Below are 19,665 nucleotides of genomic sequence, written 5' to 3'. Positions count from 1 at the left end.
TTCTTGATCAACTTGCAGACCCTGACCCCTGGTCATCCCTTTCTAAGCACTGAAAAATCTGTATAGACAAAGACTCTTTCAGTTCAGTTCAATCACTCAGTCATGTCCTACTCTTTGTGACCCCATGGACTGCAGCATGCCAGGCTTCTCTATCCATCACCAACTCCCGGAGCTTACTCACACTCATGTCCATAGAGTTGATGATGCCATCCAACCATCTCATCCTCTGTTGTCCCCTTCTCCTCCCGCCTTTCTTTATAGTGCAAGTCTCACATCCATCCATGACTACTGGAAAATCCTCTTAAACCAATGAGTATCTTTAAATGGGACTCGGTCATCATCCAGTTGTTTCAGAGAATCCTAGAGAAAAAAAAAATTAATCTCTTCCCCTCTCTAGCTGAGTAATTCCGCCACTTTACATTTGTATATATTCATAGATTTGTATCTTTTTTTTTTTTTTTTTTGTGGCCACGGATCATGTGGTGTCTTAGTTCCCAACCAGGGATTGAAACTGTGCCCCCTACATTTGAAGTGCAGAGACTTAATCACTGGACTGCCAAGGAAGTCCCTCACAGATATGTATCTTACTGTGGAGCAGGCCGAGGACAGATATGTTCCCTGTTCTCCACCTGAGGAAAATCTGCCACTTACACTGGTTGACTGATTACTTATTTTCATAGCTAGGTAGCAGCTGAACTGGGATTAAAATGCAGGTTTTCTGACTTCCAGTCTTGGCACTGAGAAGAGAAGAAAGTCAGATTTTTTTTTTTCTATCACTCCCCATGTGATCTTGAGCATTAAGAACTCTAATAGCTATCATTTGTTGGATCAATACTTTGTGTATGGCGTCTTATATGCATCATGCCAATTGATTCCTAAAATAAACTTTTAATGAGGTACTTATGCCTAATCTTATGGGCTTCCCAGGTGGCATTAGGGGTGAAGAACCCACCTTCCAATGCAGGCGACATAAGAGATGCAGGTTCGATCCCTGGTTGGGAAGATCCCCTGGAGGTGGGCATGGAACCCACTCCAGTATTCTTGCATGGAGAATCCCATGGACAAAGGAGCCTGCTACAGTCCATAGGCTCACAAAGAGTCGGGCATGACTGAAGAGACTTAGCACGCACGCACATGCCTATCTTACAGCTGAAGAAACTGAGGCTCAAAACAAGTAAAATAACTTGCCCAATTTGCCACTAAATTAGCAAGGGTGGATGTGGGATGTGAAACCAAGGCTGTCTGGCTTGTGTCCAGAATTGCTTTCACCAAATCATTCTGCTCCTAGTTACCTGGTCTCTCTAAGCCTCAGGGTCCTCATATGTAAAATGAGGGTGCTTACATTTCAGGCCTGTTATGAGAACCAACTGAAATAATTTGTGTACAGTGCCTTTCCCATACCTGGCACATGACAGATGTTCAACACCTGGTAATTCTCTTCCCTAGGACCTAGGGATAGAAAGCGATGGTTAATGACCTTGAAGTACAACATCCTCTGAATATACCAAGTGGCCCAAACTTTTACAAAGGGCCTTCTATGTGTCATCTTATATATTTTGAAGTGTTAGTGTTAGTCACTCAGTCATGCCCGACTCTTTGTGACCCCATGAACTGCAGCCCGCTGGGCTCCTCTGTCTATAGGATTTTCCAGGCAAGGATTCTGAAGACCTTGCCATTCATGTTTCTAGAGACCAGAGACCTGACTCTTTCAACTTTGTGCGTCCCTCCACCTGTTCCTACTCAACCTGCATTGTCTTATGTTATAGCAGTTGCTCAATTAATACTTATTGAAGTGAATGGGCTCTGAGCATTTCAGGGAGCATACTATCAGTGTTGATGTCTGTGAGAATGGCATAATCTCCACAAAGTCATCTCAAGTGAATTTCAGCCTTTTGATTTAATTTAGACAATTTTGAAAAAACAAATAAAGTAGCCTCAGGGCTACTGTAGATGGTTGTATAGGTTGTCAACTACACAAGCGTACCTGGCCAATGGGAATGAAATTAGTCCATGCTCTGCTGGCCAAACTCTTTGCCTCTAGGACTGTCCTCAAAAAGGTGGGACATCTTGTTCTAATTTTCAGAAAGACCCTGTACCTGTCAGCAGTTGCTCTTTTAGATTTGCACTTTTTCTGTTTTTGTTTCTAAATGAGAATAATATTTGAAACAGAAGCACAAATGTTGCACTTCAGAAAACATGTATGGATGATCCAAAACTTACCCTGTAGATGTAATGTTACATATAAATATCCTTTGTGCCACCATACATGTTTTTCCTTTTTATTCTTTTTCTCTTTTTTTGGGCTATGCTGTGGAGCATGTGGGATGTGGGATCTTAGTTCCCAGACCAGGGATCAAACCCACATCCCCTGCAGTGGAAGCTTGGAATCTCAGCCACTGGACTGGCAGGGAAGTCCCCATATAATTTTTTTTTTTTCTATTGCTAAAGATCATGCATTTTTCCCTTCCTCTAATCTATTTGGAGGGGACAATAAGATATTGCTTGTAAATGAAAAGTATAAGACCCATATTAGAATACTAAAAACATGTCCAGAATCTCAAAAAATTAAGAACTTAATGTCTCATTTCTAAATGGTCAGGTCTTACATTTCCTCCTCAGGCGGATTGTACGTGGGCAGACTGCAGAGAGTTTGATGAAACACCAACCAAGAAACTGTTATCAAAACATCTCACAGTGGGGAAAAATAGAGAACTGCCCAATCCCAGAGTTCTCTGGGAACCCTCCTATGGTACGTACAACCCATTGTTGCTATTATAGTTTCATTACCAATAATCTTCAAACTGCATCTAAGAAATAATACAAATGTCATAGAGTTGTCCATTATGAATGTCATGGAACTGCTAGGATAAGTATCCAGTGTTTTTCTGCTATGCTAATTGTCTAGAATTAGTTCTTGAAAAGTAACCTTTACATTAGTCTGTTATGAGCATCCTGATATAAAACTTGGAAAAGTATTGTTTTTTTAAAGTGCATTTGGATTCAAGAACTTCTATTTCTTCTGGATATGATGGTGATGATAATATCAGTTAATGATTTTCAGAGGGATTCCATCCTGAGCTGAATTGGAAAGCTCAGATAATGATTTATAATATAAGGAGCCAGGAGCCTCCTCAGATACCAGGAAATAAGATTTTCTATCCCTCTTTCAGAGCTGGGTGGAAATTTGTTAGATGGTACATAGGGCTGCCATTAGGCATCAGGAGGTCCTGTCTGTGAATAAAGGAGACTGGAGAGCTAGGTTCATGCCAACACCCAATGGCACTTCATGGTAGAGCAGGAGTGTGGCAAGGGTGACCAAGGGAAAGGATGCTAAAATATTTCTCTTTTGTTGGGAACTCTCAAGAACTCCATTTCTCTGTTCCATAGAGTGAGAAGTGAACCCTATGATTTTCATACCTTTTCCCCCCATTGGCAAGCAATACACATAGTTGGTTATTATGTTAGCTATTGGTATAAAACTAAGCAAAAATCAACGTTTGTATAGGTCTTCTGAAAAGGATCAGTAATTGTGTCCTTAAACACAGTATAATATAAAGGCAAATTTCCCATCCCATTTCTCCTTCCTTTTTCCCTACTCTCCTAATATGAGTACTCTTCCTCTAGAAACAGCATGCTGTCTGAGGACTTAACATCTTTCAGCATCCTTACTTATTAATGAACGTAACCAGACACATCACTGAACTACCCCCACTACATAGAGACATCAATTGTTGTTGTTGTCGTTGTTTTAGTCACTCAGTCTCATCTGACTCTTTGCGACCCCTATGGACTATAGCCCGCCAGGCTCCTCTGTCCATGGGATTCTCCAGGCAAGAATACTGGAGTGGGTTGCCATTTCCGTCTCCCGGGGATCTTCCCAACCCAGGGACTGAACCCACATCTCCTGCATGGCAGGTGGATTCTTTACCGCTGAGCCAACAGGAAAGCCCAGAGTCATCAATAGAAAGGATTAAAAGGGAACTGTATTGCAGGTCCTCTTCTGAGTTGGGGAAGGCACATTTCCTTGAAGACAGCTGGAGTCAGAATGCTACTACCTTAACAGACACGTACCTCAGAAATGCTCCTGGGGTTCTGGGAAGATTAGAGGCGATGTCCAACACCTGGCTCCATTCAATGTGGCCCCAGGTCGCCCCCAGGAAATAGATGGATAATGCTAGATGGTTTGAAAAACCTGACCCATGAAATTGAAGGCCAGTAGCAGAGAATTTATGACCTCCAGGCAGATATTTTTCAACTTTGATTGGAGATAGGGCTATTTGGGTGCTCTCAACTTCCAACAATAAGTTTCTTAAAAATTTTCATAGGAAGATCATAAGTGAGAGTATGGAAAGTCCTCTGGGATTTCTTCCCCTCTTGGAATCCCTTCTGGAATGTCATATTTTAGATGATATCACCTTCTAAAATTCTTTGCTACTTCAGATATTCAACTAGGAACCTAACTGACTGAATCCCAGGATGGATCTGTTTGGTCTAAATAATTTTGGACAGCCAACAATGCCACAGAGTAATTCCAGTGGTCTGAAACATTGCAGATTCTGACAAGAGGGGACTCTAGAAAAAGCTAAAACTCTCTGGATCTGTCCCTATTCAGCAAGTACATTGCTCTGAGAACTTGCAAGAATATTGGAGAAACAGCTAAATTCTTACATGAAATTTCTCATCTTGTGATGAGTTAAGCTTTGACTACGTGACTAAGAGAAAGTAATTGCAATGTTACATTAAAAATATGATGTTGTTGAAATGCTATCCTTTAGAGAAACGTTAATTCCGAAACCAACTTTACTCTGCTGTAGGATTATTGCAACTCCTATTGCAACAGTAGGAGGAAATCCCATTCTTGGGGCAGTTCCTCTTGGGAGAGTTTCATACTGTAGATATAGTTCCCCAATGTGACCAAAGAGAATGTTCATTTTTACTGGCTCAGAAATTTATTTTAACTTCAGGTATTTTCATGCATTCTTTTATGGAAGAAATTTACTAGTATAATATCAAATATTTAAACAAGCCCACAAATGTTAGTTGCATTTCTAAAATGTTTTGTCCTCGTGAATCTTTTATTAACTACCACCCCTTAACACATGCTTTTTTTCATTGTTTGTTCTGATTACAGACTTGGAAATGGATAGTGGGTCCCATGTTCCTGTATCTCTGTGAGAGGTTGGTACGGTTTTGGAGATCTCAACAGAAGGTGGTCATCACCAAGGTAGGCACTGGCTTAGGAATGACTATCTAACTATATCATGGGCAAGTCTACCCAAGTTCTCTACAACACTGTCAGAACTGTCTTTTACTTGGTTTCTTTTGATTAAACTTAGGGCAGAGCGATGACCTATGGTTTGTTTCAATGCCCCTAGCCTGATAGTCAAATGATTGGACCTTTTCACTGGGGAAACTAGAATTTAACATTTTCTGTTGAAAAATGAATGAAAATGTTTTATGTGAATGAATTTGCGTTGTGTGTGTGTGTGTGTTAAGGGGAGAGGCATGAGGGATGATGTGATTAGTTAAGAGTAAAGGAGCAAAAGAGATGAGTTCAAAAGGTCACAAAGGTCATTTATTGAGCCTTAAAATATTCAGATGCCGAAAAAATCAGGGAACCAGGGCAGGTCTTACTGAAACAGAGATCATTCCCCAGGTCCTCTTTGCCTCCTTCTCTGCTTTGTATGTAGTAACAGAATGTCAGAGTTAATGTCCTCAAAGTCTTCAGTAAGCTAACTAAACTTCATTGAAAGTTGAGTCTGGTAACTTCAAATATATATCGGTTTATTCCCCTCATGTCAATGCCACTTCTTATCACTAAATAAATAAATATCTAACTAAATAAATAGAAATAGAATCACCTTATTATAGTTTCAGGAAACATCAGACAAGACTATTTTTATCAAATAAAATTGAATTCAATTCAGTTCAAAAAGTATTTGGGGAGCGCATGTATACCTGTGGAGGATTCATTTTGATATTTGGCAAAACTAATACAATTATATAAAGTTTAAAAATAAAATAAAATTGGAAGAAAAAAAAAAGATATAATTTAAAAATAAAAAAAAAAAAAGAAAGCTGTGGTACATATACACAATGGAGTATTACTCAGCCATTAAAAAGAATACATTTGAATCAGTTCTAATGAGTGGATGAAACTGGAGCCTATTATACAGAGTGAAGTAAGCCAGAAGGAAAAACACCAATACTGTATACTAACGCATATATATGGAATTTAGAAAGATGGTAACAATAACCCTGTGTACGAGACAGCAAAAGAGACACTGATACATAGAACAGTCTTATGGACTCTGTGGGAGAAGGAGAGGGTGGGAAGATTTGGGGCAATGGCATTGAAACATGTATAATATCATGTATGAAATGAGTCGCCAGTCCAGGTTTGATGCACGATACTGGATGCTTGGGGCTGGTGCACTGGGACGATCCAGAGGGATGGTATGGGGAGGGAGGAGGGAGGAGGGTTCAGGATGGGGAACACATGTATACCTGTGGCAGATTCATTTTGATATATGGCAAAACTAACACAATATTGTAAAGTTTAAAAATAAAATAAAATTTTAAAAAATGTAAAAAAAAAATACAGCCAAAAAAAATAAAAATAAAAAATTAATAAATAAAAAAAAAAAAAAAAGTATTTACCAAAGTTTACAATGGGTTGCTTTTGCAAAACACACAAAACCTTCCTGTCCACCTACCTCTTCTTTCTGGACCTCTATGGCAGGTCATAGGAACGTAGTCCAGCTGGCAATGGAGATCTTGAAATATAGGAAGCCACAACAGTTCTCCTTTTATGATATTTATATTGTATGAGGAAAAGCCCACAGATCAGCAAAAAGATCAACCACAAAATTTCCCTTACTAGACTAAAACGAACTAACCAGACAAGTATTTCTGCTAGGCCTATTTCTAAGGCAAACTTGTTTTCCTGTGAATAAAATGAATATCCATTTTCTTCTCATGTCAACACATGTAAGAAACGAAGTACTCTCCAAAAGTATTTTGTGACTGTGTTGTCCACTAGGACATTTTACTCCCTCCTATCCCAGCGTCGCCTGTGGTGGCAACATTGCGTTATGGTAAAAATCATGTTCACCACACAAAATTGCAGTGTGAGCAGCATAATTTTCGAAGTCATTTTCATCAATCTTTATTTTCTGTTTTCAAAATGAAGCTTTACACCTCCTTAATTCAGTGATGAAGGGACATGGGTTGCAGCCTTGTCATTTAAGTTATATTTGAATCACAAATTTTGGAAACATTTGACAATTTTTCTTAAAAGAATTTCATATTCTCCTACTCCTCACTCATGAAAAGAAAAGCTCAGCAGTATCAGTCAACATTGTGCTCAGTCCCTTCAGTCGTGTCCGACTCTTTGCAGCCCCATGGACTGTAGCCTGTCAGGCTCCTCTGTCCATGGGATTTTCCAGGCAAGAATACTGGAGTAGGTTGCCATGCCTTCCTCCAGGGGATCTTTCCAACCCAGGGATTGAACCAGTGTCTCCTGTGTCTCTTGCGTCACAGGTGGATTCCTTACCACCGAGCTACCAGAGAAGCCCCTCAGTCAACATTAGGAGACTGCTATTTTGTTTCTATTGATTTTCCTTTCCTTTGATGTCCCTTGGTTTGTTTTCTGTTGTACATATAAAGTCCTCCTGAGATCTCAGGAATCATCACGGGAACAGCATATTACAATGAAAGCATTTTGTTGTGTTCTATTTTTATTTTTATTTACCAACTCACCAGTTGATGGGCATTTAGACTGTTTCCAAATTATTTTGCTATTGTAAACAAAGCTATTATGAACATTCAGGTACATGGAGAACGAACAATGGGTGGATGGGGCCTGGCTTTGGGAGAGAAGGACAGTGCACTCCCCAAGTAGGAAGAAACAGAAACAATGCATGAAATCAGGCAGGCTCAAGGTGGGACGTGGGACAAAGACAGACCAGCACCTTAGGCTTGGTTTGGGGGACGTTGCTATAGAACTGTGAATGGGGTCACCTTCTGCCTCTGTCTGGCTGCTAAGGCTCTTGATCAATCCCCCTGGGGAAACAGGAAAGCTGAATAGGAAACCATCTCTTCTTCCTGTTTCTAGCCACTGCCTTGATTTCTTAAAGGAAAAAAAATCACAGTAAGTCGGAGTCTTAGGTTGAATTCCCTAGCCAAGACTCAGAGACAGAGAACTGCATGCAGAAGGCTTATCCGGGGCGTGTTCTCAGGAGATGAACTTGTAAAAGGAAAAAAAGGCAGGGCTGGGGGAAGAAAATAGGTGGCTGTCAAAGTGGTTGCAACTGCAGCCTCAGCTGATCCTACAGGAAGTGCTAGAGCTGGGATGGCCCCTGGGAGTTGTCCCAAAGTGAGGAGAAGGGCCAGGCCTTTGGGTCCCTGCATCAGAGCTCATTGTGGGCCACTGGCTACAGTCAAGGGCTATTCCCAGTTAGAGATTCATTTGCTGAAAGAACTACTCTGTTGGCCCTGAAGAAGGAACCTGGGTGGGGCCTCTTAGCTCAGCCTCTTATCCATACAGACACTGACAAGACAAGTACTGGGAGAAAGGGGCATTTCCAGAGACATGTTTTATTTCCATAGGTGGTCACTCACCCTTTCAAAACCATCGAGCTCCAGATGAAGAAGAAAGGATTCAAGATGGAGGTGGGCCAATACATTTTCGTCAAGTGTCCCGTGGTGTCCAAGCTGGAGTGGCACCCTTTCACCCTGACCTCTGCCCCTGAGGAAGACTTCTTTAGCATCCATATCCGCATCGTGGGGGACTGGACAGAGGGACTCTTCAAAGCTTGTGGCTGTGATAAGCAGGAGTTTCAAGATGCCTGGAAACTACCAAAGTGAGTACAGAGTGCCTGTTACAAAGGTGCATGAGTTCAGGAAAATATGTCACTAAATAGTTTTGCTTCTCCCATCTCTTACTCCAGTAGCCCCTGAGTCTTAACAAAACACACAGATTCTGCAAACAGAAGTAACGATCTCTGTGTTCCCCATCTTACATGTGGTGAAGCGTTAGTCTCTCAGTCATGTCCGAGTCTTTGAGACCCCAGGCACTGTAGCCCACCAGGCTCCTCTGTCCATGGAATTCTCCAGGCAAGAATACTGGAGTGGGTTGGCATTCAGTTCTCTAGGGGATCTTCCCGACCCAGGGATTGAACCCTGGTCTCCTGTGTCTTCTGCATTGCAGGTGGATTCTTTACCATCTGAGCCACCAGGGAAGCTGTTTATGCATATCTGTATAAATCTTATGTAAAATATAAAATATTTGAATCATATGTTAATCATGAATATTCCCTAATGCCTTTACATTTGTAAGGGTCAAGGTCAAGGTATATTAACTTTCAATCAAAGCTATACTTAAAATTTAATTGCTGTACATTATTTGAAGGGAGATATGTCTCCAATACAGGAGACATAAGACACTCTGGTTCCATCCCTGGGTCGGGAAGATTCCCTGGAGGAGGGCATACCAACCCTCTCCAGTATTCTTGCCTGGAGAATCCCATGGACAGATGAGCCTGGCGGGCCACAGTCCATAGAGCTGCAAAGAGTCAGACGTGACTGAAGTGACTAAGCATGCATGCATGCCAGATATTACTCAGTTGGCCTCCTTCTTCGCACATGCCTAACATGGCGTCAGGCGTTAGTAGATGCTGAAGAAAAGTTGGTCAAATAACTCAATGACTAGACAAATGAAAAGTGGAGATAATAAATTCATAAGATATTATAGCATGGAAAACTTCTCACTTTAATGTGCAAGAATTTCAAGTGTGGGCTGCCCTGGCAAAACACAGACATGTGTGTGTGAGTGTGTATGTGAGTGTGTGTGTGTGTGTTTGATGTGTGAAAGGAGGTACAGGAAAAAATACCCTGGAGAGTTACCGCATATTTTAGCTAAATATTTAGTTAGCTAAAAATTCCTCTTCTTACTTCCAACCCCAATGTTCACACCGAGTTGGTTACTTGAAAGCCGTCTCACAGAAGAAAGTGCCACATCATCAATACATCTTCCCGGTTTGCAGTGACCTATTGCACACCCCCAGTGATAATGTGTGCCCCCTCTGCCTGTGAAGAGCAAGACATCTGTGTAACCATCTCCCCCCATACTTCCCTCCAGGATAGCTGTTGACGGGCCCTTTGGCACTGCCAGTGAGGACGTGTTCAGTTACGAGGTGGTGATGTTAGTGGGAGCAGGGATCGGGGTTACGCCCTTTGCATCCATCCTCAAGTCGGTCTGGTACAAATATTGCAATAAAGCCCCAAATCTGAGGCTCAAAAAGGTAGGTTCTTTCTTTTTTTCAGAGAGCTTGGACTAGTCATCACACTCTGCCAAGTGAAGCCTCAAAGAGCCGTCAGGGCAGTGGCTGGCAGAGATCAGACGAAGTGAAGACAAGTTCTGGGTGGTTTCAGAGAGGCAGGCTTCTCACAAAAGGGCTATTTGATAAATTAAAGGTGTCTCTGGGACTTACCTGGTGTTCCAGTGGTTAGGACTCAGTACTTTCACTGCCAAGGGCTTCAAGTTCGATGCCTGGTCAGGGAACTAAGATCCCGCAAGCCTCGCAGCACCACCAAACAAACAAACAAATAAGTGTGTTTCTATAGAAGCAGGCCTATTATTGAAAGTAATATACCATAGAAGCAGGCCTATTATGGAAAGTAATATACCGTATTTGCATGGTATTACTAGAAATTCAGAAGAGAGAGAGCTAAAGTGTTCACAATCCCAATCCAGTAATTCTCCTTTTGGTAAATTCTCTTCCAACACTTTTCCACTTGTTTATATATTTTTAGAAAGCTGCATATATTGAGTATGTACAATTTCATGTCCCACCCTTTTGGAAACATATAGTGTTTTTCAGTGTTGTCACAAGCTTGCTAATAATCATTTTTGATGAGTCCTTCATGTTCCGTTGAGAGGATATAGAATAATTTTTCTATCATCTTATGTTAGATATTGAGGTAGATTCCATTTCCAGTCACCCCTCCCCCACATTTATTTGCAGGGGGAGGGCAGGAGACATGTCTTTTCATGACACTTTTACTTTATATGACTGTCTCCTCAGAGTAAAGTTCATGACACTTTTACTTTATATGACTGTCTCCTCAGAGTAAAGTCCCAGGGGAATTTTTGGTCCCATGTAAGTTGGGTTTCATTGCCTGAGAAACAACATCTTTAATAAAGCTTGAGTCACTCTAATGACTGTTGTTGTTTAGTCACTAAGTTGTGTCCAAGTCTTTGTGACCCCATAGACTGTAGCCCAGCAGGCTCCTCTGTCCATGGGATTTCCCAGGCAAGAATACTGGAGTGGGTTGCCATTTCTTTATCCAGGGGATCTTCCTGAGAGATAACCTCTAATAGGCACATGGAGCTGACTTTGACTTTCATTCTCCCTTCCCCTCTTTTCAATATTGAGGAGGTGTGGGTAGAACTACTTTTTCCCCTAGAACTCAGAGGTGTCTGGTGTAGCAGGCAGGGAAGTTGCATGGTGGCAACCATGGCTCATCTACATCCTACTGATCTTTCTGAAAGGAGAGTCCAAGGAAGTGAGGAATTCTGAGAGGGCAAGAGCAGCCCCAGGGGGCAAGTGGTGGGTTCATGTTTTCTTCTTAAGCTACAGATTTCTAAGAACAAGCTGTTTATTTACTATCCTGCTGTGTAAAGGCCAGAACAGGTTCATGCAAGCTAGTTTGTCAAATATCTAGAGTTTTCTAAAAACCTATGTTTCTAGGCATTCTGAGCAACAGGGAAAAGTGGAAGGTGGGAGGGTAGAAATCCATATGTCAATGCTGATAGGTGTCTATTTAAATATAATCTACTTAAGTCACAGATATAGAGAACTAACTGGTGGTTACCAGTGGGGAGAAGGGACAGGGAAGGGCAACATAGGGGGAGAGGATCAAAAGATACAAACTATTAGAAATAAAATAAGCTACAAGGATATACAGCATGGGGAATATAGCCAATGATTTATAATAATTATAAATGGGGTATAACATTTGGAATTGTTGATCACTCTCCTATACACTTGTGATTTGTATAATACTATACATCAACTATACTTCAATTTAAAAATAAAAAATATATATATAATGGTTGGATGGCATCATCAACTCAATACACATGAGTTTGAGCAAAATCCAGAAGATGGTAAAGGACTGTGAAGCCTGGCATGCTACAGTCCATGGGGTTGCAAAGAGTTGGACATGACTGAATGACTGAACAGCAAATAATCTGCTTCACGGTCTGTTCCCCTCTCAGATCTACTTCTACTGGCTGTGCCGGGACACACATGCCTTTGAGTGGTTTGCGGACCTGCTGCAGCTGCTGGAAACACAGATGCAGGAGAAGAACAACACGGACTTCCTCAGCTACAACATCTGCCTCACTGGCTGGGATGAGTCTCAGGTAAGGACAAGATCCCCAATCTCAGGTCTGTCCCATAGCACCCAGGGCTTACCGACTTCCCTTTGGCTACTGGAGTGTCTTGTGTACTGGTTTTAAGAATAGTCAGTGGGTTCAGGTGATCCACCGCATTCACTCTGACTCAGTATGCCCATATGTTCAGACTGTTGAGACTAAATTCAAAGCTGGTATCTGTGGGACAGGTCAAAGCTAGGGAGCCTACAAAGAAGTGAGAGCCATGACTGTGACCTTGTTAGAGCAATGCCCCACCCAGGGGTATTGAACCAGTTGGATAAGATGATCCACTGGGTTATGGGAGAAAAGAAAATATTAGCTTTCTCTCACTCTCTTTCTGTGTGTGTGTGTGAGTGTGTATGTATGTGTATGTGTATGTGTGTATATATATATATATATATATATATATACATATATATATACATATATACATACATACATATATATATATATACATACATATATATACATATATATATACACATATATATACATATATATATATATATATATATATACACACATATATATATATACACACATGCATATGTATGTTGCTGTTGTTTAGTCACTAAGTCATGTCCGACTCTTTTGTGACCCCGTGGACTGTAACCCTCCAGGTTCCTCTGTCCCTTGGATTTCCCAGGCAAGAATACTGGAGTGGGGTTGCTATTTCCTACTCCAGGGGATCTTCCAGACCCAGGGGTCTCCTGCATTGGCAGGCAGATTCTTTACCGCCAAGCCCCCTGGGAAGCCCATAAATACACATGCATATATATGGGTATGTATATGGGTATATATTCCTTTAATTTGTATTATGTATGTTTTATAATATACATAATATATTTAATAAGGAGTCATAATAACTGGTAATAATTCTTAAGCATATGCTTGTGCCAAGTATTCTTCTTAGTGTTTACATAGATTGTCTAATTAAATCCTCACAACCACCTTATAAGTAGCTATTAGCCTTATCCATATTTTACAGATAGGGAAGCCAAGGCCCAGAACAGCTTAGGTCATTTGTCCAAGAGCATCCAAGTAATAAATGCTCCAGGACCTGCACTCTTAGCCACTTCCAGTAGTTCATGATAATCATTTGCAAATAAATCAGTATATATCTAGTGAAGGTGATATATGTATGTATATATGTATACATGGGTGTAGTACACATATGTATATATACTCCCTCCTGAGACATTTAGCAATGAAATTGTGAATTTTCAATGGATAAAACAATTACAGCTACAAGTATTGATAAGATAACAATTCACGAGACAACCCCCCACAACAAAGAACTATCTGGCCTCAAATGTCTAAAGTGGTGAGACTGAGAAACTTAGAAACAAGTTAATGATTCCTAGCAGGTAACGTGTTTCTAAATAAGCAAACATTAATGACTTGGCCCAGAAGCAGCCTAACTGTCGTCCTGAGTGAGGAGCTAAGGCAAGAGTTTCTGGTCACTGGCTCAACTGGCCACACCCATACACTGGCTCCTCATCAGAGACATTTTTCACATGTGCCTTGTACCTGTGAAAACTGACTTCTTCTCATTCAGGTTTTGGCATATTGCCTATCATAAATTCTCCAAGTCTTCAGAAAGTTTTGTAGGTCCCGTAGGTCCCACAAACATAGGTCCCGGGCCACATGACCATGAAAATTGCTGCTCTAGAAAAAGTGGTTTTAGGATGTCACTTCTCCAATTTAAAGACAAAGCGACAACAGACTTTGATAAAAATGAAACCCAGGGGGAAAAATGTATAATATATAAATTGCTCTGCAGTTCTGTTTTTTTCAAAAGCCAGTTTTTTGTTTTTTTTTCCCCCCAGTGGGAAATTTTTTGCATTGAAAAATAGTTATCTTGCTTTGCAAAACTTTGTGTGTACAGGATTATTAAACCAGGGAAACCACCCTTCTTAACCTCTTCCATCCCCATTATCCATCCCCTGTCCAGTAAATTTAAAATCTGATTTAATTGTTAAATTTAATTAACCATTTTTACCAAAAAATACCTGTGGTTCAAACTGAGGCTCCCTAGAATGGTAACAGAAAGCAACCCCCCACCCCCCCCAACACACACAATTAATAGCTTTAGGCTTGGTTTGATGTCTCATTACATTAGCAAAATATGAGTGTATTTGAATCTATGATTGTCTTAATTCTTAGTGATTCTCTCAAAACAGTGGGAGTATATTCAGGACAGACTGCTAGATGTACTGCAGAGAGAAAAACAGTGAAACAGAATTTAAATCGTACCCACACTTTAAAGTCTGGCTCAAATGCTGCCACCCTGAGACATATCCTCCACTTGTCCTCCCTTCTTTGTTCTCATGGAGATGTTTGTGCCTCCTCTATGGCATTCATGGTACCTTAGTCTACAAACAGGATTGCCCACCTTTTTACTTCAAGGTCTCCCTTTCTAGACTATAAATGGCTTGAAATCAGTGTGTTCAGTGTTGTTGACCGTCTAGCTTCTGGCATAATGCCTTGCTTCATATATGTACATTTAGAATGGGTAGAGCTTGGTTTGTGGGATATGTTAGTCTATCTGTGTGTGTTTATAGAGCATGACTCTTTTTTCTGAATTCATGTCCTTTCTTGCAGGCCAGTCACTTTGCTATGCATCATGACGAGGAGAAAGATGTAATCACAGGCCTGAAACAAAAGACCTTGTATGGACGACCCAACTGGGATAACGAGTTCAAGACCATTGGAAGTCAACATCCCAAGTAAGGAGTTCCCCCAACAGAGTATTCTTGAGGCTTACGGTCTGTGTAAAGCAGCAGCTCCCAAACACAGCTAAATTTATATATTCTGGAAACTAAAATATCTAGATAACTATATTCACACTCATAAAAGGTTCTAAATATCTCTCACTTTAAGAAGTCTTTAAATCACACCCAACATTGACTGGTGAGTTCCAAACAGATTCCTAGGCCCCACCTCAGGCTTTCTGAACCCTGCTGCCCCCAAGTAGGCCCGTAACTCAATTCTTTGCTTTTATCTCCTAAATTTCACTCATGTATCTGCTTCTATTAATTCAACAAGATTTATATTGTTTACTAAGGAGACACTGGCCCCATTTTCATGTATAGCTTTTGGGTCCTAGATCATAAGTTGACAGATACCCCAGGTCCTTCCTGCCCTCACTAAAGCTTTAGTCATTATGAAGCTTTGAGGAGATCTTTTCTCTTGTTAGAACACATGATAAACTCAAGAAATCACCATAAATACACTCTTTATGTCATTGCTTCTTACACTTTAATGAACATGTAAATCACTTGGAGGAGCTTTTTAAAATGCTGATTTAATATATGTGGGGTGGGGCCCAAGAATCTCCATTCTTGGCTTTGAATGGCTTTTTGAGTTTTCTTGAAATCTTAACATGAACAAGGAATTGGAAATACAGTCACATCAAAGAACAAATTATCACAGCTTTGACATTTAAGCCAAACAGATATTTTAGGGCAGATTTGAAAAAATTGTGAAGTCATAACAATTTAAAAACACAGCTGACCTACTTCAATAATATGAATTCTTGAAAAGCTGACACCAGGGCTCTGGTCTGAAACCACGGCTAGAGGAACAAGGCTTTAGAGTCTAAAAAGTTGAAGGACAAAGCCACACCAAGTTGTTAGCAGAGTTGCCGATCCTAAGGCGGGTTTGTTCCTGATTTTAAGGCACTGGAGGGACTTCCCTGATGGTCCAATGGTTAAAAGTCTGTGTTTCAAATACAGGAGGGTGTGGTTCGATCCTGGGTCAGGGAACTAAGCTCTTACATGTCCCATGGTGTGGTCAAAAATAATTTTTTTTTTAAAAAGATGCTGGAGTGTCTGAGAACACAGAGCCCTGAAAGGAAGTAGACCACAGGCTCACAAATTCACCACCATTTTCTCTGTGGTAGAAGTTTCCATAAACCTTGCTTGAATGTCATTTTTTTTTTCAATAAAGTCAGCTGCCTTTTGAAGTAGCCAGCTGCCCCCATAAATAGGACCAAGCCACCCTTCCAAGGGTCACCTGAACTCTGTCATTTGTGGAAAGACAAAGGAGCTGAGGAGACTCTGCTCTGAGGCCTAAAATCAGTAGGAAATCTCCTCATGTGCTTTGTAATTGATCCCATCCCAAAGCCTAAAACTGTCTTTTTCTTTCTCTTTTTCTCCCCAAAAGTACCAGAATAGGAGTCTTCCTCTGCGGACCGGAAGCCTTGGCTGACACCCTTAATAAGCAGTGCATCTCCAACTCCGACTCTGGCCCCAGGGGAGTGCATTTCATTTTCAACAAGGAAAACTTCTAACTGGTCTCTTCCTTGAGGAAATAAATGTGGGTTGTACCACTGAATAACCAAGTAATGCTAGTGGATAATATAAGTTCCTCCCTTTAAAAAAAAAAGAAAAAGGAACTATGATGTGATGATTTTCCCTGAGAGGAATGTCAAAGATTTTTAATGGTGATAAATTTGCATTTGTATGGAGCTTTATGGTTTTCAGAGCAATTATATAAACTTTTTTTTTCCTTTTTTTTCCCCTTCACAGTAATGCCAGAGAAAGGTAGGGCAAAGATTCTCAGACTCACTTTTCAGGATGAAAAAAAAAAAAAGGTTCAAAATGGTGAAGTAACCTCCCTAAGATGAGACTGGCTCTAGGCCATCTGACTCTAGGTTTGGTGATCTTTCAGCAATAGCAGGTTGCCTGGAAATTGGTTTGCATGCTCCCCCAAAGAAGAAGCAAACCAGGGAATAATTATTCATATTCCCTTTTGTGTCATCTTTGTTATCATTATTGTTCTATTGAAGGAAACTTTCCAAGTAGGAGATAATTTATGTTGAGAATGATTCATCACTTAATAGTGATGACATCCTCCAGTTTACCAATATAGCAGCCTAACTGGGTCAGAGATTTCTCCTAAAAAAGAATATTAGACTGACTGGATGTATGTATGACCCACCATTTACACTGGTGCTTGGCAGAGAGTGGATACTCATTGAAAGTTAGCTGAATGAATGAGTGAAAAGACATTTAGAACCATACAGTGCCAAGGTAGAATCAACGGAAAGCCTTAAACAGTATTATCTGAGGAAATCACTTCTGATACTCTAGTTGACCAAACGAGCCTCATTCTCTTAAGGGTACAGAACAGGCTAAGGTTAGTAACCAATGGGTTGTCCTGTCCAAACACTCTTATTTGAAGCATTGCACCAAAGGGAGATGGAGGCAGAGAAATGAACTCCTCTCATAACTCTGGCTGGCTCCTTTAGTCCTGCTCCTGATGCTATGAAAGAAATGCAAACTAATTTATTGCCCAAAACGGTCCTCTCCAGCCAGCACTTGTGAATTTGAAATTAAGAATTGTGACAAGTATGTATCTGACAGCTGCTTTAAATAGCATCCACCCTTTATTTTACTTAAATACACATGGAAAATTGATCTTACTAGTGTAACTAATGATTTATCCTTCTATCGTCATGATCATAATACAATTTACATCCCAGAAACTAAATCCCTAGCTCCAATAGAATATTCTGGATATTCATGAGTTCAAGAATCTCTAAATCACTGTTAATGTAACTGCCCCTACTTCTGGGAATGAAAAACAGCTTTATTTGTTATATTCTCTGCAGCCACAGATATTTAGAAGTAATCAACTTTAATAATGAGAAAGAAGGAGAAAGGAGCAGAGGGGAAGGGCAGAAGGCCAGGTTAGGAGGAAAGGGGAGGGAAGGAGGAAGACAATAGAAGGAAAGTGAGAGAAAGCCAAAAAAAAAAAAAAAAGGCAAAAGGGAAGGGTAGGGGAAGGGGGTCATTTTCTACCCCAGATTTCTTAAAGTCTTGTATGTATTGAATGTAATTGCAGGAGCCATACACATATTCATTTTAGTTTGGTCACATAAGGTGTTGAATCTGAAATTCTAGCCACAAATTTGATGCTGAGTGGACCTATTCAGGGGACCAAGCTGAACTAGAAAGAACTCAGTTGTTCCATTGGGTCCCCAGGATGCCCAGGGCACTGAGGGCATCAAGTCAGGCTTGCTTTGGGAAGGTCATTTCCCCACGATGTCCAGGACTGTTTCTTCAAAGAGAAACTTAGGTCCACCCCATTCACACTGCACCTGAGGTATCAGTTCATTCATTCAACAAATTTGTATTGTGCTATTGCTATGACTCAGGCTCCATGTTTGTGGTTTCATTTCTTTATGCCAAAGTGCGAGCCAGAAGGGGGACCAGGGTTACAGGGAGTCTGAGAATCTGGGCCCTTGCTCCCTATGTGGCATAAGTAAAACCAGCTTCATTTGTTGCTCTGAAAATATTTCTCCAGGGTTTTCTATTTTTGACACACAGAGAGTTACGCCCTGTGTTATCCTGGTTATAAGATGAAAAATGAGTATAAACGCGCTTGTCATTATAAGAGCTTCCTTCCTGTTCCCCAGCCACCAGCTGCCCCTGCAGCCTTTTTAGATTTAGTATTTAGCAACAGTTACTGAGAGAACAATTAAGCATTATTTTTAATCTCAAGGCTATGAAGGCGTTTCTTATTTCTTTTGCTTTTGCAACATTGTGTTTATTAATTTGAATACTTGTAGATGTTGTGTGTGAATAGTTTGGGAGGGGGGGGGGCCCTGGGAGATAATTCTTGGGAAGAACTATCAAAATTGCACTCAATTATTAAAATGAATGAGCTCTCTCTGTGTCTGTGTTATTGATCTTCGTATTCAAGGATGGACTCAGAGGGCATAGATTTTCTCTGCCCCAGTGGGATTGAAATTCTCTGTATTTTCGTAGATGACATGTCAAACATGGCACAATTTCTGGATTGAGTAGGGAAAACTAAGTACTGAGTTCCGTACTGATATCCGGGTGACACTCACAACACTGATACAAGGAAATGGACAAGAGAGTATCACCTGATATTGTAGATAGAATTTCAAATGCAAAGAAGCCCTAGTATAGCAACTTCTTTTTTTTTTTCATTTCCACTCATCTTTTAGGTTCTAACTTTGCAGTTAGATGCCATCAAATCAGGTTATGAATAGATATACAGTTATGGTTCTGTGTTGGTAATTGTTCTAAATGAGTCATCCAATTATGATCCCCACATCTAGGAAAGGTATAGAGATGTGGGCATATGTTCCTGTGGGGATCAGCAAATGCTGCCATGGAGGGAAAGGTCATTAACTCAAACAAACATCAGCAACATAAACAGCTAATCTTTAATAAACACCTTCTACT

At 40.6% G+C, this 19,665-nt stretch overlaps 1 protein-coding gene across 1 annotated transcript in view; it reads left to right on the top strand.

The window, feature by feature from the left end:
* CYBB (cytochrome b-245 beta chain) overlaps nt 1-19,120 on the top strand; it is a 34,866-nt gene extending 15,746 nt beyond the window's left edge. The window contains exons 7-13 of the mRNA XM_070785352.1: nt 2,620-2,749; nt 5,132-5,224; nt 8,611-8,864; nt 10,142-10,304; nt 12,284-12,430; nt 15,047-15,171; nt 16,610-19,120. Of these exons, the coding sequence (XP_070641453.1) occupies nt 2,620-2,749; nt 5,132-5,224; nt 8,611-8,864; nt 10,142-10,304; nt 12,284-12,430; nt 15,047-15,171; nt 16,610-16,736 (1,039 nt within the window). The 3' untranslated portion in view covers nt 16,737-19,120. The remainder of the gene's footprint in view (nt 1-2,619; nt 2,750-5,131; nt 5,225-8,610; nt 8,865-10,141; nt 10,305-12,283; nt 12,431-15,046; nt 15,172-16,609) is intronic.
* The last annotated feature ends 545 nt before the right edge of the window (nt 19,121-19,665 follow it).

Source organism: Bos indicus, chromosome X, assembly GCF_029378745.1.
Source record: "Bos indicus isolate NIAB-ARS_2022 breed Sahiwal x Tharparkar chromosome X, NIAB-ARS_B.indTharparkar_mat_pri_1.0, whole genome shotgun sequence".
NCBI classification, from domain to species: domain Eukaryota; kingdom Metazoa; phylum Chordata; class Mammalia; order Artiodactyla; family Bovidae; genus Bos; species Bos indicus.
The sequence above is the reverse complement of the archived record's forward strand: the minus strand, read 5'-3'. Positions and strand labels throughout refer to the sequence as shown.